Here is a 24,120-nt window from a genome sequence, read left to right as displayed (position 1 = left end):
CAACGGGGACATTCCGGCGCCTGTTCGGGGAGGCCGGTACAGGAATTGAACCCGCGCTGCTGGTCTTGTTCTGTATTACAAGCCAGCTGTTTAGCCCACTGTGTTAAACCAGCCCCTAGGCTTACATTAACAAGTAGGCTTACATTAACATTGCAATGAAGTTACTGTGAAAAGCGCCAAGTCGCCACATTCCAGCGCCTGTTCAGGTACACAGAGGGAGAATTCAGAACTTCCAAATTACCTAACAGCACGTCTTTTGGGATTTTATGGGAGGAAAGATCAAAGATCAGCCATGATCTCATTGAATGGCGGAGCAGGCTCGAGGGGCCAGATGGCCTACTCCTGCTCCTAGTTCTTATGTTCTTATGAAACCGGAGCACCCCGAGGAAACCCACGCAGACACAGGGAGGTGCAGACTCCACACAGACAGTGACCCAAGCCGGGAATCGATCCTGGGATCTTGGAGCTGTGAAGCAACAGTGCAAACCACTGTGCTACCATGCAGACACAACCTCAACTAGTGAAATGGCCATTCAACCACTTCTGAAGCTCAGATGAGTATCATTGCTCGTGAGGCCCAACTGGAGAGATTCTGCCGGTAAAGCTAACAAAATCCTCATGCATTAGATTTCAATAAAATTCCTGATGTTGCAGTACCAATGGAGAGAGAGAATTGAAATGTCAAGTCCAACATGATTCTTTGTCGTTGGGGAGTCGAGAACTCGAATAACAGAAACGGAAAGAGAAAATGCTGGACATTCTCCGCAGGTCTGGCAGCATCTGTGGAGAGAGAGAGACACACAGAGAGAGAGAGAGAGAGAGAGAGTGCTTTCTTTCTCCAGATGCTGTCAGACCTGCTGAGATTGTCCAGCGTTGTCTATTTTAGTTTCAGATTCCAGCATCCGCAGCAATTTGCTTTTATCTTGAATAATTGTTTGTCTTTCAAGGTGAAAGGAACAGTGCACGTGTTAATCAGGCGCTGGTTAGTATTTGGATCTTTTGGTGGCCCAATCGGTACTGGGAAGATGGAGCGATTTAGGACTTCAGTGTAGTAGGTTTCTTCGAAAACTCCTTTATTTACACCATAAAGCACAATAAGCTTCTAGGCAAGTATATCTCTCTCTTGTAAAATGTACTTATCGCCACCACTCTCCTCTTTTGAGAGAGAGCTGACCGGTGTGATTTACTCAAGGATCACCCGAGGGGGGCAAGGTTGAGAAGGGTGGGCGCTCATCAATAATTTCAGCCGGTACTGTGCTGTGTATCACAAACCAGCCGTCCTGCCAGCTGAGCTAACCCATCCAGACTATTTCATATTATCTAAGTCTCTTGTACATGCCTGCTCTTACATCACTACCTCTTCACCATAGCTATTAACCAATTAGTCTACACTCAGGATTATAACAATAATAGCTTATTGTCACAAGTAGGCTTCAATGACGTTACTGTGAAAAGTCCCTAGTCGCCACATTCCGGCGCCTGTTCGGGGAGGCTGGTACGGTAATTGAACCCGTGCTGCTGGTCTTGTTCTGTATTACAAGCCAGCTGTTTAGCCCACTGTGTTAAACCAGCCCCTAGGCTTACATTAACACTGCAATGAAGTTACTGTGAAAAGCCCCAAGTCGCCACATACCGGCGCCTGTTCAGGTACACAGAGGGAGAATTCAGAACGTCCAAATTACCTAACAACCCGGAGGAAACCCACGCAGACACAGGGAGGTGCAGACTCCACACAGACAGTGACCCAATCCGGGAATTGATCCTGGGATCTTGGAGCTGTGAAGCAACAGTGCAAACCACTGTGCTACCGTGCAGACACATCCTCAACTAATGAAATGGCCATTCAACCACTTCTGAAGCGCGGATGAATATCATTGCTTGTGAGGCCCAACTGGAGAGATTCTGCCGGTAAAGCTAACGAAATCCTCATGCATTAGATTCGAACCCAGGTCCCCAGAAAAGGATGCTGGGTCTCTGGAATATTAATCCACCGACAATATAACTGCACTACTGCTTTACCACTGGGGAACTTCAAGTTTTAATTAGTTATCAGTACATTTTCAAGAACAATTAACCTATCAACTTTAAAGAAAAAGTGAAGAACACCCTGCCAAATTGATTGTGAAATTTTGCCAGTGCACACGCGAGGTGGGAGTTCACTCTGTGTGTCGCTAAGGTGGGGGGCGGGGGGGGGGGGGGGGGGGGACATCGGAAAATGCTTGAGTAAATGACCCAGGCACGGGTTTGCGTTTATAGATCTAATACATAGGTTAGAGATGGCCAGCCATGACATTTACAAATCATGTATAGGTTGAACTCGGTTGAACACCTCTTCAGCCAGAGAATAGCGGCCCTCTGGAACAGGCTGCTAACTCATGCGGTTAACGCTGAATTTCTCTGAACCGTGGCTGAACCAGTTTTGGTTGTGCCGGATTTCACCTCGGACAAAAATGATGCACTTCCTGTTCTGTGAACTAGGAACTGTGTGACATCCTGGTCTAGCTCTGATCACTCAAGGGAGTAACAGAACATTGAGGAGGAAGACAGTGACGTAGTGGTAATGTCACTGGTTTATGGTCTGGGGATATGGGTTCAAATCCCATCTGGTTTGTTAATGTCCTTTAGGCAAGGAATCATAGAATTCCTAAAGTACAGGAGGAGGCCATTCGGTCCATCGAGTCTGCACCTTCGAATGAGCACTCCGCCCATTTATGAGTGTCCACCTCACCCTATCCCTGTAACCCCATTACTAAACCTGCACATCCCTGGACATTAAGGGGCAATGTATTGTGCCCAATCCCACCTAACCTGCACATCTTTGGACTGTGGGAAGAAATCAGAGCACCCGGAGGAAATCCACACAGACACCGGGAAAACATACAAACTCCACCCAGAGAGTGACCCAAGGCCAGAATTGAACCCGGGTCCCTGGCGGCACTGTGAGGCAGAAGTGCTAACCACCAAAATGCCCACCTGCCGTCTTTATCTGGTCTGGTCTATGTGTGACTCCAGAGCCGCAGCTGACCCCAAACTCCCTTCTGAATTGGCCTAGAATGTCAGGGACGATGAAGGATGGGCGTCAAACATTGGTCTCATCACCCTCATCCCATGAAAGAACAAAGAAAAAAATGATTCCAGTTCTCTCTGTAACCCAATTATATGGCTATAGGTGAGACGGGGAGTGTCATGAGATGCATGTGGGGCATCACAGTTGTACAGGCCAGGAGGTCTTTCCCTGCCTATCGCTTTCTTGTATTCGTAAATAGGCAACACAGCAATACATCACTGCATTTGGTTATTTGGTTATGCAACTATTTTATTTTCTGTCAACAGTGTGGTTGCGAAATGAGCATAGAAGTAGGTAATTGACCCCATCCAGCCTGCTCCTCCAGTCAATTGCATCATGGCTGATCTTTACCTCAATCCCACGTACCCGTTTTTCCCTTGATATTATCACCTGATCATAATCTCAATCTTGACAGCTTCAACTGACCCACCATCCACGGCTTTTTGGGGAAGGAGAGCATTTAGGATTTGTGCGTGTGCGAAAAAAGTGTTTTGTGATTTCACGACTAGATGGTCCATCTCTGATTTTAGAAATGTGGTCTCCCCATGCATCAAACTGCACTGTTCAAGTAAACTTCCAAAAGGCATTTGGTAAAAGTTACATGCAAGAGTGGTTTAGTTGAAATTAAAGCTCGTGGATTAAAACACCTGGTGAAGAGATGGGTTTGTTAAAGCAAATCAGGATTAACTAACATGATTAAGTTTTTTGATGAGGTAAAGATCTTTGATTAGTGTAATGTGGTTGATGTGGTATAATCGGATTTTCAAAAGGCATTTAATAAAGTGTCACATAACAAGCTTGTCAGCAAAGCTAAAGCCCCATGGAATAACAGGAACATTGGCAGCATGGATGCAAGTTTAGGGAGCATAGAATCCCCACAGTGCAGAAGGAGGCCATTCAGCCCATCGAGTCTGCATCGACCCTCTGAATGAGCACCCCACCTAGGCCCACTCCCCCACCCTATCTCCGCAACCCCACCCAACCAGCACATTCCTGGACAACACGGGGCAATTTTATAATCACGGCCAATCCACCGAACATAATAATAATAATCTTTATTGTCACAAGTAGGCTTACATTAACACGTCATTGAATTTTCTGAGAAAATCCCCTAGTTGCCACATTCTGGTGCCTGTTCAGGTACACCGAGGGAGAATTCAGAATGTCCAATTCACTTAACAAGCACTTCTTTCGGGACTTGTGGGAGGAAACCGGAGCACCCAGAGGAAACCCACGCAGACACGGGGAGAACGTGCAGACTCTGTACAGACAGTGACCCAAACCCGGGAATCGAACCCGGGTACCTGGCGCTGTGAAGCAACAGAGCTAACCACTGTTCTACCATGCCGTCCTAACAGTCCATGAAGCCTTTATCCTTACTCTAAATCCACAGCAATGTGGTTGACTCCAAAATAGTCTCACAAGGGCAACAAAGGAAGGGCATCAAATGCTGGCCTACCGGTGATATGTACATCCCATGAATAAAAAAAGTAGATTTCAATCAATTACATTTTTGCTATCCAAGGGTATTCAAGGATGGGGCAGAGGTATTTGCTGGCATAAGGAAAAAGGTCAGTCACAAGCTCAATGGACGGCACAGTAGCACAATGGTTAGCACTGCTGGCACACTGTGCCGGGGTCCCAGGTTCAAGTCTGGCCTTGGGTGATTGGCTGTACAGAGTTTGTACTTTATTTCTGTGTCTGCGTGGGCTTCTCTCGGGTGCTCCAGTTTCCTGCCACAGTCCGAAAATGTGCAGCCGAGGTGGATTGGCCATGCTAAATTGCCCCATAGGTGTCCAAAGATATGCCCATTAGCTGGATTGGCCATGCTAAATTGCCCCTTAGGTGTCCAAAATTGTGCAGATTAGATGGGGTTACAGGGATAGGGCAGGGGAACGGATGTGGGTAGGGTGCTCTTTCAGAGGGTTAGTGCAGACTCGATGGGGCGAATGGTCTACTTCCGCACTGTACAAATTCTATGGTTGTATGGAATGAAGAAACAGACCAAACAGGTAGGTGTAAGTGTCTACTCCTGTTCCAGTGGACAACGGTATTCAGCCCATTGAGCCAGATGTGCCATCTCTGTGAAACAACTGTGCAGGTAACCAATTCCCCACAGCCCTGTAAACCTTTCCCCTTCCAAGTTCAAATCTATTACTTTTTGAAATCAATTACTGAATCTGCTGTCATTATCACCCATTCAGACAGTTCATAACTTGCTGTGTTAAAACAACAAGTCTCCTCATGTCTCACCTTAAATCTGGCTCCTTCAGTTACCCACTATTCTGTCACCGGGAACAGTTTCTCCTTATTTAACCGACCACCACAATTCTTGATTTTGAAAACATCAATTCAATTTTCCCCTTCACCTTCTCGGAGAACAGTTGCTAAATCCTCTACTCGCGACAAGTAACTGAAGTCAGCACCTCTCTGATAAATCACCTCTGCCCCCCTCACAGGAGCCTGACCTCCTTCCTAAAGTACAATTTTCCCAATTGGAAACAAGAGCTGGGGCCTCGAGTCTTGTATAAAGGTTGGGCATGACTTTTTATCTTTTGTACTCTCATGTCTGTGTCATGATATACAGACAGGCAGCTAATGAAGACAGAGAACAGGACATGACCAATGAGCAGGCAGGACACTCAGGGGTGGTATCTCACTATAAAAGGCACGAGGCGCGCACAGTCCGCCTCGTTCCACTGATGAACATCTACAGAGTGAGTCAGGGTGTATGTACAGCGTCACACCTCCAGCACGTGGCTAAGAGCTAGTCGGGTTCAGTCAGACAGAGTAACCACACTTAGGTTAGCACAGTTCTCTATGAGTTCGACATCATGACAGTCTGTTCACAGAGTCAAAGATCCTGCACATTTTCTTTTAAAACAGCCTGTGCTGCTACATTCAAACACTTTGTAGTTACCCCCCCCCCCCCCCACCCCCCCCACCCCCAATTCTCTACCTTCCTCCAACCCTTTAAAAAAACATTGTATCAATTATTTTGGTTACCCTTCTTTCACTAACATAATCGAATCCTTTTCACCATTTTAGAAAGCCCCAATTTGATCATCCTCTTTCGAAACTCGAGGGGGGAGGGGGGGCGGTGTAGGAAATTAACTTACTGATTAAAATCAGGTTGTCAGAATTAGATCAGCTGATTTATTGCAAAGACTTGGCTCCAGGAGGTTACAGGAATAGGGAGGGGCCAGGCCATGGAGATTTGTAAACAAGAATTGGAATTTAAAAATCAACGTGTTGCTTAACCCGGAAAAAAATATAGTTTTTTTTAAAAAACACCCTCAGGGCATGTCACAGAATTGTACTTGAAGAAAAATTGACATTGTGCTAAAAGGAGGAGAAAATGGAAGGTTGGCTCATTGTTAGGTCAAGTGGTAGGTTTGAAAGACCTTGGCGGGATTCCACGCTGAGTTCCCGCCTTTGAGAGCAGGTGTGGACGGCGTTGGCGGGACTCAGCGTTTCCACGATGGCTGCTTGGCCCATCCCGGCCCGAGAATTGCTGGGCCGGCTGCATAGAGCGGCCCACAACCGGCGTCGCGCTAAGCACGCCGGCGCCACGGGCACCGATTCTCCGCTCTGCGAATAAGACCCCGCGAGTATGGAGATCGCTGTTGGAGGGCATTCGAGGGGGGCGAGGGGGGCGGGGGGGGGGGGGGGGGGGGGTTGGCGCTGCCGAACTTTCGCAACTACTACTGGGCAGCCAATATAGCTATGATCAGGAAGTGGGCGATGGGGGGGGGGCACGGCGTGGGAGCAGCTGGAGGCGGCGTCATGTGAAGGTACTAGTCTGGGAGCTTTGATAACGGCTCCTTTGCCGTTCTCGCCGACCCGTTACTCCACAAGCCCGGTGGTGGTGGCGACACTGCGGATCTGGGGAGAGTGGAGGAGGTACAAGAAGGTGGAGGGAGCGCCGGTCTGGACCCCGATATGCAACAACCACAGGTTTGTCCTGGGTAGGATGGATGGTGGGTTCCAGAGCTGGTAGAGGGCAGGCATCAGTAGAATGGGAGATCTGTTCATAGACAGAAGCTTTCCCAGTTTGAAGGCGCTAGAGGACAAATTTAATCGGCCGCCAGAAAATGCCTTAAAATATCTGCAAGTACGAACCTTCCTGAAAAAACAGGTAGTGGCCTTTCCGCCACTGAGGATACAGGACAGGGTGGTCTCCGGCACCTGGGTGGGAGAGGGGAAGGTGTCGGATATCTGCCAGGAACTACAGGAGGCAGAGGAAACCCTGGCGGAGGAGCTCAAGAGCAAGTGGGAGGAGGAGCTAGGTGAGGAGTTGGAAGCGGGTCTGTGGGCAGAGGTCCTGGGCAGGGTTAATTCCTCCTCATCATGTGCCAGGCTCAGTCTAATTCAATTTAAGGTGGTCCACCGAGCACACATGACGGCAGCGAGAATGAGCAAGTTTTTTGGGGTAGAAGACAGTTGTATGAGGTGCAAGGGCAGTCCTGCAAACCATGTCCACATGTTTTGGGCATGCCCGGAGCTTAGAGAGTTCTGGCAAGGGTTCACGAGGGCAATGTCCAAGGTGCTTAACACATGGGTGGGTGAGTGCTTCATTAGGATGGTGTGGGAGACTGGGTCGCATGGGGTAATGTCTATTTAATTGTTATTGTATATTCTCTTTTTACACTATGTTAATGTTCACTATAGTTTGTTTTGTTATTATTGTTACTACTGTTTTATTATGAAAAGTTCTGCAAAACCTTAATAAAAATACTTTTATGTGGTAGTTGGTATTAGAGGTATTACGGTACCGAGGTTGATGCTGTAAGATCATTGGTGAAGCCTGCCTGCTGGTTCCGCCCAGTAAGGCGGAGTATAAGAGTCTGTGTCTCCCTAGCTGCTGCATTCGGTACCTGCACTGCTGGGGGAAACATCTAGTCCAATAAAGCCTTCAACTGTACTCCAATCTCGCTTCGAGAGTTATTGATCGTGCATCATTTTGTTTTTAAAAAGTGCCCGTTCTTCCATTTGAGGCACAGAGGACGGGATTCTCTCAGCCCGGGACCCGGCCGGGGAATCGGCGTGACCGGCACAAATCGAGCCATGCCTCCACGATGCAATTCTCCATTGGCACTAGCCAGGGGCCGCTCTACCCCCCCCCCCCCCGGTGATTCTCCGCCCGGGATGGGCCAAGCGGCTGTAACAGAAAGCTCGACTCCTGCTGCCGCCGTTCTAACCTGCTCTTAGCCAGCGGGACCTCAACGTGGAAGGGTCCGGGGGCAGCCTGTGGGGAGGGGGGAAATCGACCCCCGGGGGGGGGCTCTGTTGTGGCCTGGACTGTGATCAGGGCCCACCGATCAGCGGGCCGGCCTCGCAGGCTGGGTGGCCCCTTTAGCCTTACGCCATGTTGCGCCGGGGCCAGCGCGGAGAAGGGAGCCACTGCACATGTGCGTGTTGGCGCCGCTGCCACTGCGCATGCACGGACCCCGCGGCGCCCAGTTGACGCCGGGAGCAGCAGCTGGAGCGGCAAGGGTCGCTCCAGTGCCGTGTTGGCCCCCTATAGGGGCGAGAATTCCCGATCCTGAGGCCATGTTGACACCGTCGAGAAACGCGATGCCGTTTACGACGGCATCAACACTTAGCCTCAGGATCAGGAAATCCCGCCCCAGATCTTTAAGGTCCATCTGAGCAGAGATGCTTGGCTTAATAACTCGTCCTGGGGACAGCGCCTCTCTAACAATTCAGCTTCCCCATCGTGCTGCACGTCACTTGCCGGCCGTTGCAGCAACCTTCCAGAAGATTGTCAAAAAGTCACAGAACAAACAATCATCTGGACTCGAAACGTTAGCTCTTTTCCCTCCCTACAGATGCTGCCAGACCTGCTGAGATTTTCCAGCATTTTCTCTTTCATTTCCGATTCCAGCATCCACAATAATTTGCTTTTAACAAGGAGCATCTTTTCCTCTCAGGGGTTGGCTGGTCGGTGGAATTTTCTTCCCCAAAAAGCAGCTGAGGCTGGGCCAGTGAGTCAGAAAGATTTCTGATAGACCAGGTTGTCGGGGCGTTATGGGGCAGGGAGAAACAGGAAAGTTTGAATGGAGGCCACAATCAGACCAACCAGTGATCTTATTGAATGATAAAGCAGGCACAAAGGGCGAAAGGGCCTCCTCCTGCTCCTATGTTCCTTCTTCTTCCTGTGGCACTATTTGGAAGAAGGGCAGGGGAGTCATTCCCGTGGTCCTCGCCAATGTTTATCCCTTCACCAACATCATACAAAGCAGATTAGCTGGTCATCATCACATTGCTGCACGTGCACAAAGTAGCCGCCACCTTTTCCCATTACCACAGTGACTGCACCTCAGATGTACTTCATGGACTATAAAGCAATTTGGAAGGGTCTATGGTTGTGAAAGGTGCTATTTAAATGCAAGCCTTTCTCTATAATGTCAAATAGTGAGAGCTCAGTGGCAACACTGAACACCATCTGTGTAGCCTGAATGTCACACGGACTCGAAATGTTAACTCACGGCACGGTAGCACAGTGGTTAGCACTGTTGCTTCACAGCACCAGGGTCCCAGGTTCGATTCCCGCTTGGGTCACTGTCTGTGCGGAGTCTAAACGTTCTCCCCGTGTCTGCGTGGGTTTCCTCCGGGTGCTCCGCTTTCCTCCCACAGGTCCTGAAAGATGTGCTGTTAGGTAATTTGAACATTCTGAATTCGCCCTCTGTGTACCCGAACAGGTGCCGGAATGTGGCGACTAGTTTTCACAGTAACTTAACTGCAGCGTTAATGCCAGTCTACTTGTGACAATAATAAGAAAAGATCATTACAACTCTGTTTCTGTCTCTCTCTCCACAAAAGGGGCTGGTTTAGCTCACTGAGCTAAATCGCTGGCTTTTAAAGCAGACCAAGCAGGCCAGCAGCACGGTTCGATTCCCGAACCAGCCTCCCCGGACAGGCGCCGGAATGTGGTGACTAGGGGCTTTTCACAGTAACTTCATTGAAGCCTACTCGTGACAATAAACGATTTTCATTTCATTTTCATTTCAAATGCTGCCAAACCTGCGGGGTTTTTCCAGCCGTTTTCTGTTTCCGTTTCAGATTCCAGTATTTCGCTTTTATTTTAATGCTTTCTTTGCATTAAATTATTTTTAAATGGAGGTGTTAACTCGTTGTATATAATGCTGAATGTCTATGTGAAAACAGTAGCAAAGCGTTATGTTAAATCAGCGCAGCGACCATTGATGACTGAGCTTAAAGACTCGGGCCTTGGAGAATAAGGATCACACCAATCAGGACACCGAGGGATCAGGGACTGGAAGTAGGTGCAAAAGAGGCCTGATTAACAGTATAATGTTTAATTCAGGAGATGGGTGGATTAGTGGGGAAAGGTCATTGACCTGAAAGCATTGGCAGTAATTGCTTCAGCACTGATGATCTGAGGGACGTCTGATCGAGTCAGGGGAATTGGCAGGAGGACAGGCACAGTCATTCCTTGGCTTCAATGTGTCATTCCCAGGGTGCGTGCTAATTTAACTTCCTCACACAGCTGGGCTCAGTAACCCCGCCTCGGCAGCTCATCATCTCTCCGAAGATTGCAGAGTCTGCTCAACTGTCGAGTCGGGAAAGGTACTGCCCACACATCCAACAGCCTCCTTCGAGTTCAGACACACCGTCCACCGTGGATCTTACAAATTGATCGGAAACCTTTCCAACATCATTTTGTCACATAAACACAATTATTTGTTGGCATGATGTGGGCATCGCTGCCCATCCATAATTGCCCTCAAGTGGGGAGCCAACTTCTTGGATACCATTGCCACCTGGAACCACATGTAGGCCAGACAGGACAAGGGCAACAGATTTCCTTCCCTAAAGGGCATTGCTAACTCAGGTGGGTCCAGTAGTTTCAGACCTACCATCACCGTAGTGACTTTTATTCTGGATCTAATTAATTAATTGAATTCAAATCCCCCACCTACCATGGTGAGTGAGATTTCAACCCAGATTGCTAATCAACCCGGGCTGATTAGTTCAATAGTAAAGCAGCCGGTAATGTCGAGTGGATGACACACAGAACCTGGTAAAAGTTAGCAAAGAACATTATGCGGATAGTGAATGGTAAATTATGAAGCCGTTTTTATCCAATATGCTGCCAAAATTTGAGATGTGTGCATTCCAGGCTGAGTTATCCAAATAAGCGTCCCAGGTTCGATTCCCCGCTGGGTCACTGTCTGCGCGGAATCTGCACGTTCTCCCTGTATCCACGTGGGTTTCCTCCGGGTGCTCCGGTTTCCTCCCATAAGTCACGAAAGACGTGCTGTTCGGTGAATTGGACATTCTGAATTCTCCCAGTGTGTACCCGAACCGGCGCCGGAATGTGGCGACTAGGGGCTTTTCACAGTAACTCCATTAATGTAAACCCACTTGTGACACTTAAGATTATTATTAAATAAAATGTAACTTCTGAAGAAGTTGTCAATCAGCTCGTGTTTGAATTGACTGAACGGGATTTACCGACCAATCCTAATCTTTAACAACGAACAGAAAAGTCAGAAAGGCTGGAATCTTCCATTACAAAGTCGAAGTTCCGTGACGGACACAAAAGTGGGAGTGATTCCCGCTGGGGGAGGGGGAAGGAAGACTGACCACGCGTGATCGTGTGCTGCTCAGCTCATTAAATATACGTCCATGAGGAACTTGCCAATTCTTGCAGTGGGGGTGGACAGGAAGTTGCCGTCCCTGCCATTACCTCATGGACGCAAAAGATCTGGGCACCATGGGCGTGATTCACCAGTCCCGTGGCAGATTGTCCACGGCGTCGTAAACGCCGTCGTGAACGGGCTGCTCCCACGTCTAATTCTGACCCCTACAGGGGGCCAGCACTGCGCCATCGCGGTTCGCACCACTCCAGCTGCAGATCCTGGCGCGAATGGTGTGCCGTGGGATCCGCGCATGCGCAGTGATGCCGGCGCCAACGCGCACATGCACAGTGGCCTCCTTCAACGTGCCGGCCCCGATGCTATGTGGTGCAGGGTTACAGGGGCCGGCGCGTAGGAAAGGAGGCCCCCAGCCACAGAGGCAGGCCCACCGATCGGTGGGTCCCGATCGCAGGCCAGGCCACATCGGAGCCCCCCCCCCCCCCCCCCCCCCCCCCCCCCCCTTACAGGCCTCCACCCGACCCTTACACGCCGAGGTCCCACCAGCCCAGAGCAGGTTAGAACGGCGCCGGCGGGACTCGGCTCTTTTCCTACGGCCGCTCGGAATATCCGGGCCGGAGAATCATCGGGCCGGCCGTGTAGAGCGGCCCACGACCAGCGCCGCGCCAACCACGCTGGTGGCAATGGCGCTGATTCTCGCACTGCGGAGAATCGCATGCCGGCGTTGGGGCGGCGTGGCCTATTCGCGGGGATTCTCCGGCCCGGCGCGGGGCTGGGAGACTCCCGCCCCATATGTAAAGGGCACTGGAACAGCCTGCACTATTCCATCCAACATTGCCTGGCCTCTGCTCCACCCAAACCCACTAAGTCTTCCTCCCTCCCTTGGGTCATCCTCCATACAACTTGCACACCACCACTTGGCTGGCATCTGCCCAAGGAAGACAACCCAGCAGCAAATCACCATTAATCGTAGAAGAAATCTACATTGCCTGGTGAACGCTAACTCGTGAACAATCGCAAAAGCGAAAGTTCTAATTTCACGCTGGGGGGGGGGAAAACTTAATTTGGGGGAGGAACCTAATTCCAGTGAGTTGACCTTTTAATGAGCATCCATGATGCGCTAATGGATGCAAACGAGCTTCTCGACATGTTGAGGGCGCAGCGTGACCAGTCTTTAACCCCCATTTAAAATCCTGAGAGCATCATTGCTAAAGTCCAACCCCTCGGGAATCTGACTTAGCCAAGTTAAGTTCACCTGCCCGTCAATCTTCCTGCTGCGAGAGGGAACAAGCGATGTCACCCACAAAACTAATAAGGAAAGGCATTTATATAACTTCTCATGATTTGTGACATCCCAAAGCACTTCATAGCCAATTAAGTGCTTTTTGAAGTGTGGTTCCTGTTTCAATGTTAAAAAACACAAGTCAATTTGCGCACAAGTTGCCACAAATAATAATGTGATAATAACTAGATAATCTGCTTTTAATCTGTTGATAATCTCTGCAATACTGTATCTACCAAAATTTCCCTCACTAATATATGTTGCCCCCGTCCAGACTTGCCCTCATTCAGGTCTTTGTTACCTCTACTGGACTCCAACACACCACTGGCTCATCTCCCACATCTTACCCTCTTAAACCCGATGTCACCCAAAGTTCTGTTCCCCGTATCTTAACTCGACCAAGTCCTGTTCCCCTATCACGCCCCTGTGCTCTCCGAGCTACATTGGATCCCAGACAAGCAATGTCGTGATTTTAAAATTCTCATCCTTCTTTTCAAATCCCTCCATGGCCTCACCCTTCACTATCTCCGTTATCTTCTCCAGCCCAACAACCAGTGGGTTATGTTCTGGCCTCTTGTGCATTCTCAGAGATAATTGGTCCACCATAGTGGCCGTGCCTTCAGTTACGCAGGGCCCAAGCTCTCCCCTCCTACTTCTTTCCTCCTTTAACACACTTCTTAGAACCTACCATTTAGAACATACCAGCTGACCTAATACCTCCATGTAGCTCGGTGCCATACTTTGCAATGCCCATGTGAAGTGCCTTCGGACATTTCATTAGCATTTAAAATGAATGAAATGAAATGAAATGAAATGAAAATCGCCTATTGTCACGAGTAGGCTTCAATGAAGTTGCTGTGAAAAGCCCCGAGTCGCCACATTCCGGCGCCTGTCCGGGGAAGCTGGTACGGGAATCGAACCGTGCTGCTGGCCTGCTTGGTCTGCTTTAAAAGCCAGCGATTTAGCCCAGTGTGCTAAACCAGCCCCTTAGAAACAAAACGTTGTATCTACTTTAAGTACTGCCAGCCATCCAGCACTTCCTCTGTACCTTTTTACCTCATCCTGTATTTAAGAAACTTCCCCATTTAGCTTTGGCAAAGTCCTCTTTCTTCGTAAACATTGATGCAAAATATTTGTTTTGTGCATCAGCCGGGCCCTCTGCTGCCAACAGATCTCAATTTTGGTCCAGTTAATGCATATATGGGATCCAACCCTCGACCTCGGGATGATCTCAATCTAAAATACTGAGTTAGCGATCCTTTCCTGTCTCTAGCACAATTTGCACCGAGCAGCTAGCTGTTGGCAGAGCTGATCAAATGCTTGAGCAAATTGTAAAGAAGCTTCTTCAGTGGAGGACTGAGACGTTTAAGGAAATGAATTCCAGAGCCAAGGGCCTGGGCAGCTTAATATTACAAGAATGGAAATCAGGGCCATAGGGCAGGCCCCAAGTTCCACAAAGTTGAGAAGTTCCTGAGAAATGTTAAACTTCAAACTTCAGATTTTTTCCCCAAATCCTTCATCACTCCCTATAGAATCTATTTCAAACCCTTCACCACTCCCTATAGAATCTATAGAATACCTGCACTGTAAAGGAGGCCATTTGGCCTATCGTGTCTGCACCGACCCTCCAAAAGCGCACCTTACCTAGCCCCACTACCCTGTAACCACATAACCCCACCTAACATGAACATCTTTGGACCGTGGGAGGAATCCGGAGCACTCGGAGGAAACCCACACCGAAACAGTGAGAATGTGCAAACTCCGCACAGGCAGTCGTCGAAGGCTGCAATCGAACCCGGGTCCCAGATGCTGCAAGGCAGCAGTGCTAACTGCTGTGCCGCCGTGCCGCCCCATTCTCTGCAACCTGCTCCAACCCGTCAAGATCTCTGTGCTCATCCAATTCCAGCCTCTTGAGCATTCCGGATTTCCATTGATCCACATGGACGGCCATGCATTCAGCTGCCTATTGGTCCAGCCTTGGAATTCTCTCCTTAGAAATTGCAGAATCACAAGACTCTGGGCTCAGGTGCCACTCCAGAGTTTGAACAAATCTGATGCTGGGTTTGCTACACGAGGGTGACATTTCTTTTTTTTTTTTAATTTAGATTACCCAATTATTTTTTTCCAATTAAGGGGCAATTTAGCGTGGCCAATCCATCTACCCTGCACATCTTTGGGTTGTGGGGGCGAAACCCACGCAGACACGGGGAGAATGTGCAAACTCCACACGGACAGTGACCCAGAGCCGGCATCGAACCTGGGACCTCAGCGCCGTGAGGCGGTTGTGCTAACCACTAGGCTACCGTGCTGCCCCGAGGGTGACATTTCTGAAAGTGCTTCATGGACTGTGGAGCATTTTGGAGAGATCCGATTGTCGCGGAACCAGCTGAGCTTTAAGTGCACAGCTCTCTGCACTGCTCACATACTGATGGAACCATCAATTCTACGGACACGTGCTTGTAGGATTAGAATAGCGTTTAAATATACTTACAACAGAGCCAGACTGTTAGCCGTTGAACTTTTGGTGAACTGGCTGGCTGACTCTGTGGCACGGATCTTTATACAGCAGCTCCAGCGGGAGGAGTTCTGGGCGGAGCCAAGGGGGGAGCCCAGTACAAACTCTCGAGTACTCCCAGAGCTACTCCCCTGGTGGTCAGGTAGTGCAACTGCACTTACAATATCGGTACATATATATACTGGGAACAGAGTGACATTGGTATATTATAATACCGTGTTGAATCTCATTCACCACACATACGTTGCTTAAAGTTAGAGTCTGATGGGCAGCACGGTGGCACAGTGGTTAGCATTGCTGCCTACGGCGCTGAGGACCCGGGTTCGAATCCCGGCTCTGGGTTACTGTCCGTGTGGAGTTTGCACATTCTCCCCGTGTCTGCGTGGGTTTCACCCCCACAACCCAAAAGATGTGCAGGATAGGTAGATTGGCCACTCTAAATTGCCCCTTAATTGGAAAAAATAATTGGGTACTCTGAATTTATATTTAAAAAAAAGTTAGAGTCTGATTAGCAGAATGGAGTGCTTGCTGACCATCAGCTTAACTCTTTATAGTGACCAGATACCAGGCTTCAAATAGTTTCCACTTGTGGGACTGACCCACACAGGCAAAGCAAACAAAGAACCTGCAGAAAACCCGCACAATTCTCACCATTTCTTCCACAACAGTCCTGGAACAGATTGACGTAAAAACCCAACTGGTTCACGAATGACCTTTAGGGGTTGAAATTTAACAGTCCTTAACCGGTTTAGTCTGGACTCCAGAGACAAACACGATTGGTTCATTGCAGCGATTGAAGGGGCCCAGGAAGCTCCTCAGTGCCTTCAAACCATTACGAAGAATAACCATCTTCACGAAGATGGTCCACCATCTCCCCAGGGTAACTAGAAGATGTGCAATAACTATCTGACAGTGACACCCTGATTTAATAAACAACTCGCTGTCCTGGGCCAGATTTTAAATCATATCCTTAAAGCCAATGGCAAAAGGAAACTTCCATCCCATCAGTCCGCGTTGGGGTTGAATGTAGAGGTGGAAGGATAATATTCACCATGCTCCGTTCTGGAGGAAAGTTCTGCTCATCCAATCCCGGATGCCACCCAAGCAATCTGGCAAATCAGAGAGACTGGAGGGGTCCTGATGGTGGTGGTCAGGTCACACGAGGGGTCATCAGCGCAAATGTGGAACCCGGCGGTATTTTGTGATGATGCTGCTGGGGGGCAGCATGCGGATGAGAAATAGGAAGATGAGGTGTCAAGGAAATATTCTTACAGGATTCCAGAGGTAATGGTGTGGGAGTGGAAACCACGGAAGGTGAATCTCTGGCTGTGACTGAATAACAATGGAATCAGGCGAGTGTAGTGGTACCCAAATGGATGACTGTGGAGAGGTGTTGAGGAGGGTGCTGCGGCCAACCAGGTTAAAGACTACTGACAGGTTGAGAAGGATGAAGGAGGATAGTTTCTCATTGTCACAATTACATAGTAAAGTTACAGGTTACATCATAGAATCCCTACAGTGCAGAAGGAAGCCACTCGGCCATTGAGTTCGCACCGACCCTTCGAAAGAGCACTCGGCCCATTCTCGTTTCCTCATCCACTCCGCCCTATCCCCGTAACCCCATAACCTAACCTGCACATCCCTGGACTCTTCAGGGGCAATTTAGCATGGCCAATCCACCTAACCCACACATCTTTGGACTGTGGGAGTGATGCGACCATCAATTCACATGAAACCAGGAGTAGAAGTACACTGTGGCTTTAATCAACTAGAACAGTGCCTGCCTGCGACTGGTCTGTTAGTGGGAGCCGCCTACAGGGCGACTGCTGTTTATACCTCCCCTCAGGGGGTGGAGCCAGGGTCGGAGCCCACACAGGCCCCAGCATGCTACATCATAGATAATACCATATAATGGTCTATAGGTGGAGCCCACATGGGCAACAGCGTAATACAGATAAGCACATGGTGAATTGTTACAGCAATACATTCACCACAGGGAGGAAACCGGAGCACCCGGATGACACCCACACTGACACAGGAAGAGCGTACAAACTCCACACAGGCAGTGACCTAAGATCGGAATCAAACCCGGGTCCCTGGTGCTCCTAAGAGCCATTTCAGTAGCATAAGCTTCTGATCGGGTAACATTGGGTGCCCACACCTTCCTTAAATTGTTAAGATCCTTAAAACGCCACAAACAAATGCAGAAAATAATCAAAAGGCTAATGGAATGCTAGCCTTTAAATCTAGAGGATTGGAGTATAAAGGCACAGGGGTTATGCTGCAGCTATACCCCCCGTGGAGTATTGTGGGCAGTTCTGGCCTCCACATCTGAGGAAGGAGATATTGGTTTTGGAGGGAGTGCAAAGTAGGTTTGCAAAAGTGATATCTGGACGACCGGGGTTAAGTTACAAGAAGGGATTACACAAATTAGACCTGTTTTTGCTAGAATTTAGAAGGTTAAGGAGTGATCTTTTTGAAGCAGTCAGGATAGTAATGGGGAAAGACAGGGTTGATAAAGAGAAACTATTTTCACTGTTTGGAGATTCCAAAACTAGGGGGCATAGTCTAAAAAGTAGGGCCAGACCATTCAGGAGCGATGTTAGGAAGCACTTCTTCACTCTAAAGGGTGGTAGAGGTTTGGAGCTCACTCCCACAAACAGCAAGTTGAAGCTGGATCAGTTGTCAATTTTAAATCTCAGCTAAATAGATTTGTTAAGCAAAGATATTAAGGAATATGGGCCAAAGGCAGGTCCATGGAGTTACATCACAGATCAGCCATGAGCTCATTGACTGGCGGGACAGGCTCGAGGGGCTGAATGGCCTACTCCTGCTCCTATTAATGGAACGTTGAACTCTGACGCATCTAAATAAGCAGCTGCCTGAGCTGGTCTCACTGCCGACAAGTGTGACCTTGGGATCCCCGTTTGGTCCCAATGATTCTCCTTGCACGTAAATGCAAGTCTATATTTTCTGCCGTGTAAGCCTCTCAGTCCCTTTAACACTCCTTAAAACCCAACTCTTGGACCTGTCCTTATATTTCCTCACATGTCTCTTGTGCAAAGTTTTGTTTGAAAACATTCCTGTGCAGCACCTCGGGGTGAAGTATAAAGATGCAATATAAACTTCAAGTTGCTGCTGAATGTCCAGATTTCAATGCTCCAGAGGGGGAGGATGGTGCATGTCGTGTGTGAGTGTGGGGGGGGGGGGCCTCTCCATTTCACTTGTCAAAATACTGGTGGAGAAGCAGCAATGTAAATGTGCCGTTAATCACTTCAGTCTCACACCGACCATAGTTAGCAGCACTTCAATCTGTTATCTATAAATTAATCAACTGGAATCTACTCAAGTGGCGTTGGGGCAAATACATGTCAATGGGATATTTTGTTTAATGCCTGTCTGTGGCCCAAGGAGGAGGCAGGTTCCCCCCAGGCTGGAAGCCTATTGGAACCAGAACCCACACAACCAGAGGAACAACGAAAAGGAATGATCAGCAAAACAGACTGACAGGGAAAGAGTTTATTGGAAATCATCACCATCGCAAAAGATCAAGTGAGCTAAATGCCTGGTGCAATAATGAAAAATGAAATGAAAATCGCTTATTGTCACGAGTAGGCTTCAACGAAGTTACTGTGAAGAACCCCTAGTCGCCACATTCCGGCGCCTGTCCGGGGAGGCTGGTACGGGAATCGAACCGTTCTGCTGGCCTGCTTGGTCTGCTTTAAAGGCCAGCGATTTAGCCGAGTGAGCTAAACCAGCCCCTGGTTAGCAACAACTTTCATTTATATGGGTGGCATGGTGGTACAGTGGTTAGCACTTAGCACTGCTGCCTCACAACGCCAGGGACCCGGGTTCAATTCTGGCCTCGGGTGACTGTGTGGAGTCTGCACGTTCTCCCCCTGTCTGCGTGGGTTTCCTCCGGGTGCTCCAGTTTCCTCCCACAGTCCAAAGATGTGCGGGTTAGGTGGATTGGCCGTGCTTAATTGCCCCTTCGTGTCCAAAAGATTAGGTGGTGGTTGCTGGGTTACAAGGATACAGTGGGGGCCTGATCCTAGGGAGGGTGCTCGTTCAGAGGGTCGGTGCAGACTCGATGGGCCAAATGGCCTCCTCCTGCACTGTAGGGATTCAATGGCACCATCAAAATCCCAAGTCACTTCACAGAAGCAGAATCAAATAAATGTTCACACCAGGTGTTAGGATAGGTGACTAAAAGCTTGATCAAAAGAGTTAGCTTTTAGGGGGAGTCTTGGAGGAGTCAGTGAATTGGTGAGGCAGAGGGATTTAGAAATGGGAATTCCAGATTTTTAAGGCTCAGGCAGCATGGTCGCCCAATGATGGAGCAATTAAAACCCTGGGGCGGATTAGTCATTGCCGATGTTCTGCGAGTCCAGTAATGAATACGTGTATCGCCTTAAAACAGGACAGGAATAGGCTTGTCTGTCTCCACAGTTCTGGCTGACTACTTTGTCTGAGCTCGCGCATGAAAGTTTCCAACCAGGCTGGCTGAAACTCTATCTGAGTAAGTGTCAGCACCTTGGGAAGAAATGAACTGCGGGGGGATCCACTTTCAGATGTCAGAACAATCATGAGCGGGAACATTCATCGATGGGATCCTTCTTCCAATGTCATTCTACAATACCTGCGTCAACTCAGGCCACATTCAACACGCAGCAGGATCAGCCATAAAATAAAACCGGCAAGGAAAGGGTTAAACTGAAATTCAAAATTCTGCGCTGCCTTTACATGCGCTATTCTCACTGTTTGCTTCAGACACAGCAGGTAACAATTTTGACTTTAAGAGCACATTATCAATACAGAGTTAAACAAACAACGCGCCCATAACGGACAGGATTTTCCGCCCTTAAGAGCCGTGAAAACAAGACCGAGGTCAGCAACTTACTTCTCATCTACGTGGAGACTCGGAGGACACTTGATGGCCAACCATGTTTTCCAATTAACGTGACGAACTTTGTAAACTTGTCCAAAGCCACCGGATCCAATCTTTTCCCAGCTCACAAACTCGTCCGAATCAAACGTTTTTAAGAGTCCCATTTTCCAGGAGGACTTCTCCTGTTTCTCCATAGTTTAAACGGTCCTTTCCCACCCCCCACACCGGCCCAAAAATAGACTCCTTCTCCTCTCCTTCGGATGTTGTTGTTTGCGTGTATCTTCCTCCTTTCCTTCTCTCAGCAATAGCTGCTGACACAATCTGTCTGGTCAGGTGTTCAAGGTGTGTTCATTAACACACTGCTGACTTCACTTCCTGTTGCAGTTCTGAGGTTATCCATGCTTCAGGAATTTGCCGGTCTCTCCAATCTCATTTAACCCCTCCCCCTCCGAGCTCCCAGCTCTGAACCCGCACAGAGTTCAGCAAAAACCATACTTACTCACTCAGCACTCCCAGTTGAATCATAGTCAGGCTTTCCCTGCAGGATCGAGGGGCCGTGTAACCCCACACCCCTAAAGACGCACCCCGTCCTCGAGCACTCAGGGAAGGCTGGCTCATTGAGCTCCTTATCCCGAAGGCGAAGGTTCAAATGCCAATCTGGTGCTAAGTTTAATGGAGGCACTAACAGCAAGCCAGCAAGAATATAATAGAACATTACAGCGCAGTACAGGCCCTTCGGCCCTCGATGTTGCGCCGACCTGTGAAACCAATCTAAAGCCCATCTACACTAATCCATTATCATCCACATGTTTATCCAATGACCATTTAAATGCCCTTAATGTTGGCGAGTCCATTACTGTTGCAGGCAGGGTATTCCATGCCCTTACTACTCTCTGAGTAAAGAACCTACCTCTGACATCTGTCCTATATCTATCTCCCCTCAATTTAAAGCTATGTCCCCTCATGCAAGCCATCACCATCCGAGGAAAAAGATTCTCACTGTCCACCCTATCTAATCCTCTGATCATCTTGTATGCCTCTATTAAGTCACCTCTTAGCCTTCTTCTCTCTAACGAAAACAGCCTCAAGTCCTTCAGCCTTTCCTCATAAGATCTTCCTTCCATACCAGGCAACATCCTGGTAAATCTCCTCTGCACCCTTCCCAATGCTTCCACATCCTTCCTATAATGCGGCGACTAGAACTGTACGCAATACTCCAAATGCGGCCGCACCAGAGTTTTGTACAACTGCAACATGAGTTGCAACATGAGGGCAGCAGGGTAGCATGGTGGTTAGCATAAATGCTTCACAGCTCCAGGGTCCCAGGTTCGATTCCCGGCTGGGTCACTGTCTATGTGGAGTCTGCACGTCCTCCCCCTGTGTGTGTGGGTTTCCTCCGGGTGCTCCGGTTTCCTCCCACAGTCCAAAGATGTGCGGGTTAGGTGGATTGGCCATGCTAAATTGCCTGTAGTGTCCTAAGAAATGTAAGGTTAAGGGGAGGGGGGTTGTTGGGTTACGGGTATAGGGTGGATATGTTGGTTTGAGTAGGGTGATCATGGCTCGGCACAACATTGAGGGCCGAAGGGCCTGTTCTGTGCTGTACTGTTCTATGTTCTATGTTCTATGACCTCATGGCTCCGAAACTCAATTCCTTCGTAACACGGGTGAACTCCATTATACACTTTGGGGTTCTCTAACCCCTGGCCCATAACAAGTGTGTTCATTTACTTTTTATACGGTCCTCAGATGAAATAATATTTGCAAAATTGAATTTGTATAAAATATGCACCAGCAATATATGCACCCCAGGGTAGAGGGGTCAATTACTAGGGGGCATAGGTTTAAGGTGCGAGGGGCAAGGTTTAGAGGAGATGTAAGAGGCACGTTTTTTACACAGAGGGTAGTGGATGCCTGGAACTCGCTGCCGGAGGAGGTTGTGGAAGCAGGGACAATAGCGACATTTAAGGGGCATCTTGACAAATACATGAATAGGATGGGAATAGATGGATACAGACCCAGGAAGTGTAGAAGATTTTAGTTTAGACGGGCAGCATGGTCGGCACGGGCTTGGAGGGCTGAAGGGCCTGTTCCTGTGCGGTACTTTTCTTTGTTCTTTGTTCTTTAAACCTATCAACCTGGGTGGCAACTTTCAGGGATCTGTGTACATGGACACCGAGATCTCTCTGCTCATCCACACTACCAAGAATCTTACCATTAGCCCATACTCTGTATTCCTGTTACTCCTTCCAAAATGAATCACCTCACACTTTTCTGCATTAAACTCCATTTGCCACCTCTCAGCCCAGCTCTGCAGTTTATCTATGTCCCTCTGTAACTTGTAACACCCTTCCGCACTGTCCACAACTCCACCGACTTTAGTGTCATCCGCAAATTTGCTCACCTATCCTTCTACGCCCTCCTCCAGGTCATTTATAAAAATAACAAACAGCAGTGGCTCCAAAACATATCCTTGTGGTACACCACTAGTAACTGAACTCCAGGCTGAACATTTCCCATCAACCACCACCCTTTGTCTTCTTAGAGCTAGCCAATTTCTGATCCAAACTGCTGAATCACCCTGAATCCCATGCCTCCGCATTTTCTGCAATAGCCTACCGTGGGGAACCTTATCAAACGCTTTACTGCAATCCATATACACCACATCAACTGCTTTACCCTCGTCCACCTGTTTGGCCACCTTCTCAAAGAGCTCAAGAAGGTTTGTGAGGCACGACCTACCCTTCACAAAACCGTGTTGACTATCCCTAATCAAACTATTCCTTTCTAGATGATTATAAATCCTATCTCTTATAATCCTTTCCAAGACTTTGTCCACAACAGAAGTAAAGCTCACTGGTCTATAGTTACCGGGGTTGTCTCTACTCCCCTTCTTGAACAAGGAGACAACATTTGCTATCCTCCAGTCTTCTGGCACTATTCCTGTAACTATTCCTGTAGACAATGATGACATAAAGATCAAAGCCAAAGGCTCTGCAATCTCCTCCCTAGCTTCCCAGAGAATCCTAGGATAAATCCCATCCGGCCCAGGGGACTTATCTATTTTCACACTTTCTAGAATTGCTAACACCTCCTCCTTATGAACCTCAAGCCCTTCTAGTCTAGTAGCCTGTATCTCAGTATTCTCCTCGACAACTTTGTCTTTTTCCTGTGTGAATACTGACGGAAAATATTCATTTAGCGCCTCTCCTATCTCCTCGGACTCCATGCACAACTTCCCACTACTGTCCTTGACTGGCCCTACTCTTAACCTAGTCATTCTTTCAAATGACAATCTGGTGCTAAAGGCAAGCCAGCAAGAGAATTGGTAAGACCAGGATTCATCTCCCTGTTAGCCTCCATTTTAGGTGCCATGAATACAAGTCACAAATAAACCCAAGAGGAATTCATGAGGCGTTTTATTAACCCAGAGTGGTGAGAATGTGGAATAGATGGGCCTGAATTTTTCAGACGGTGGGAGCTCAATCCCTGCCACCCAGAGAGTTGGGACGGAATGCATCCTGGCCAGCCCCACTAGGCCCAATGCCATTTGGCGCTCTAATGAGCATTGATTGGCAGCAGGTGAGTCTTCCATCCTTGTTTGGAAGGAATTCCTGCCTTGGAGAACAGGCCAATAGCTCTCTGGCCCATCCAGACACAGATCTGCAGGGGTGGATTGGAGCAGGCTGAGAGGAGGCCATCCCGAGGACATAATATTGACACAAACCATATCACATAACACTGAAT

The 24,120-nt window shown here is 48.6% G+C and overlaps 1 protein-coding gene across 1 annotated transcript in view; it reads right to left on the bottom strand.

The window, feature by feature from the left end:
• ripk4 (receptor-interacting serine-threonine kinase 4) overlaps window positions 1–20,757 on the bottom strand; it is a 54,292-nt gene extending 33,535 nt beyond the window's left edge. Inside the window, exon 1 of the mRNA XM_038801453.1 lies at window positions 20,389–20,757. Within this exon, the coding sequence (XP_038657381.1) occupies window positions 20,389–20,570 (182 nt within the window). The 5' untranslated portion in view covers window positions 20,571–20,757. The remainder of the gene's footprint in view (window positions 1–20,388) is intronic.
• Between the last annotated feature and the right edge of the window lie 3,363 nt (window positions 20,758–24,120).

This window comes from Scyliorhinus canicula, chromosome 7 (assembly GCF_902713615.1).
Source record: "Scyliorhinus canicula chromosome 7, sScyCan1.1, whole genome shotgun sequence".
Lineage (NCBI taxonomy): Eukaryota > Metazoa > Chordata > Chondrichthyes > Carcharhiniformes > Scyliorhinidae > Scyliorhinus > Scyliorhinus canicula.
The sequence above is the reverse complement of the archived record's forward strand: the minus strand, read 5'-3'. Positions and strand labels throughout refer to the sequence as shown.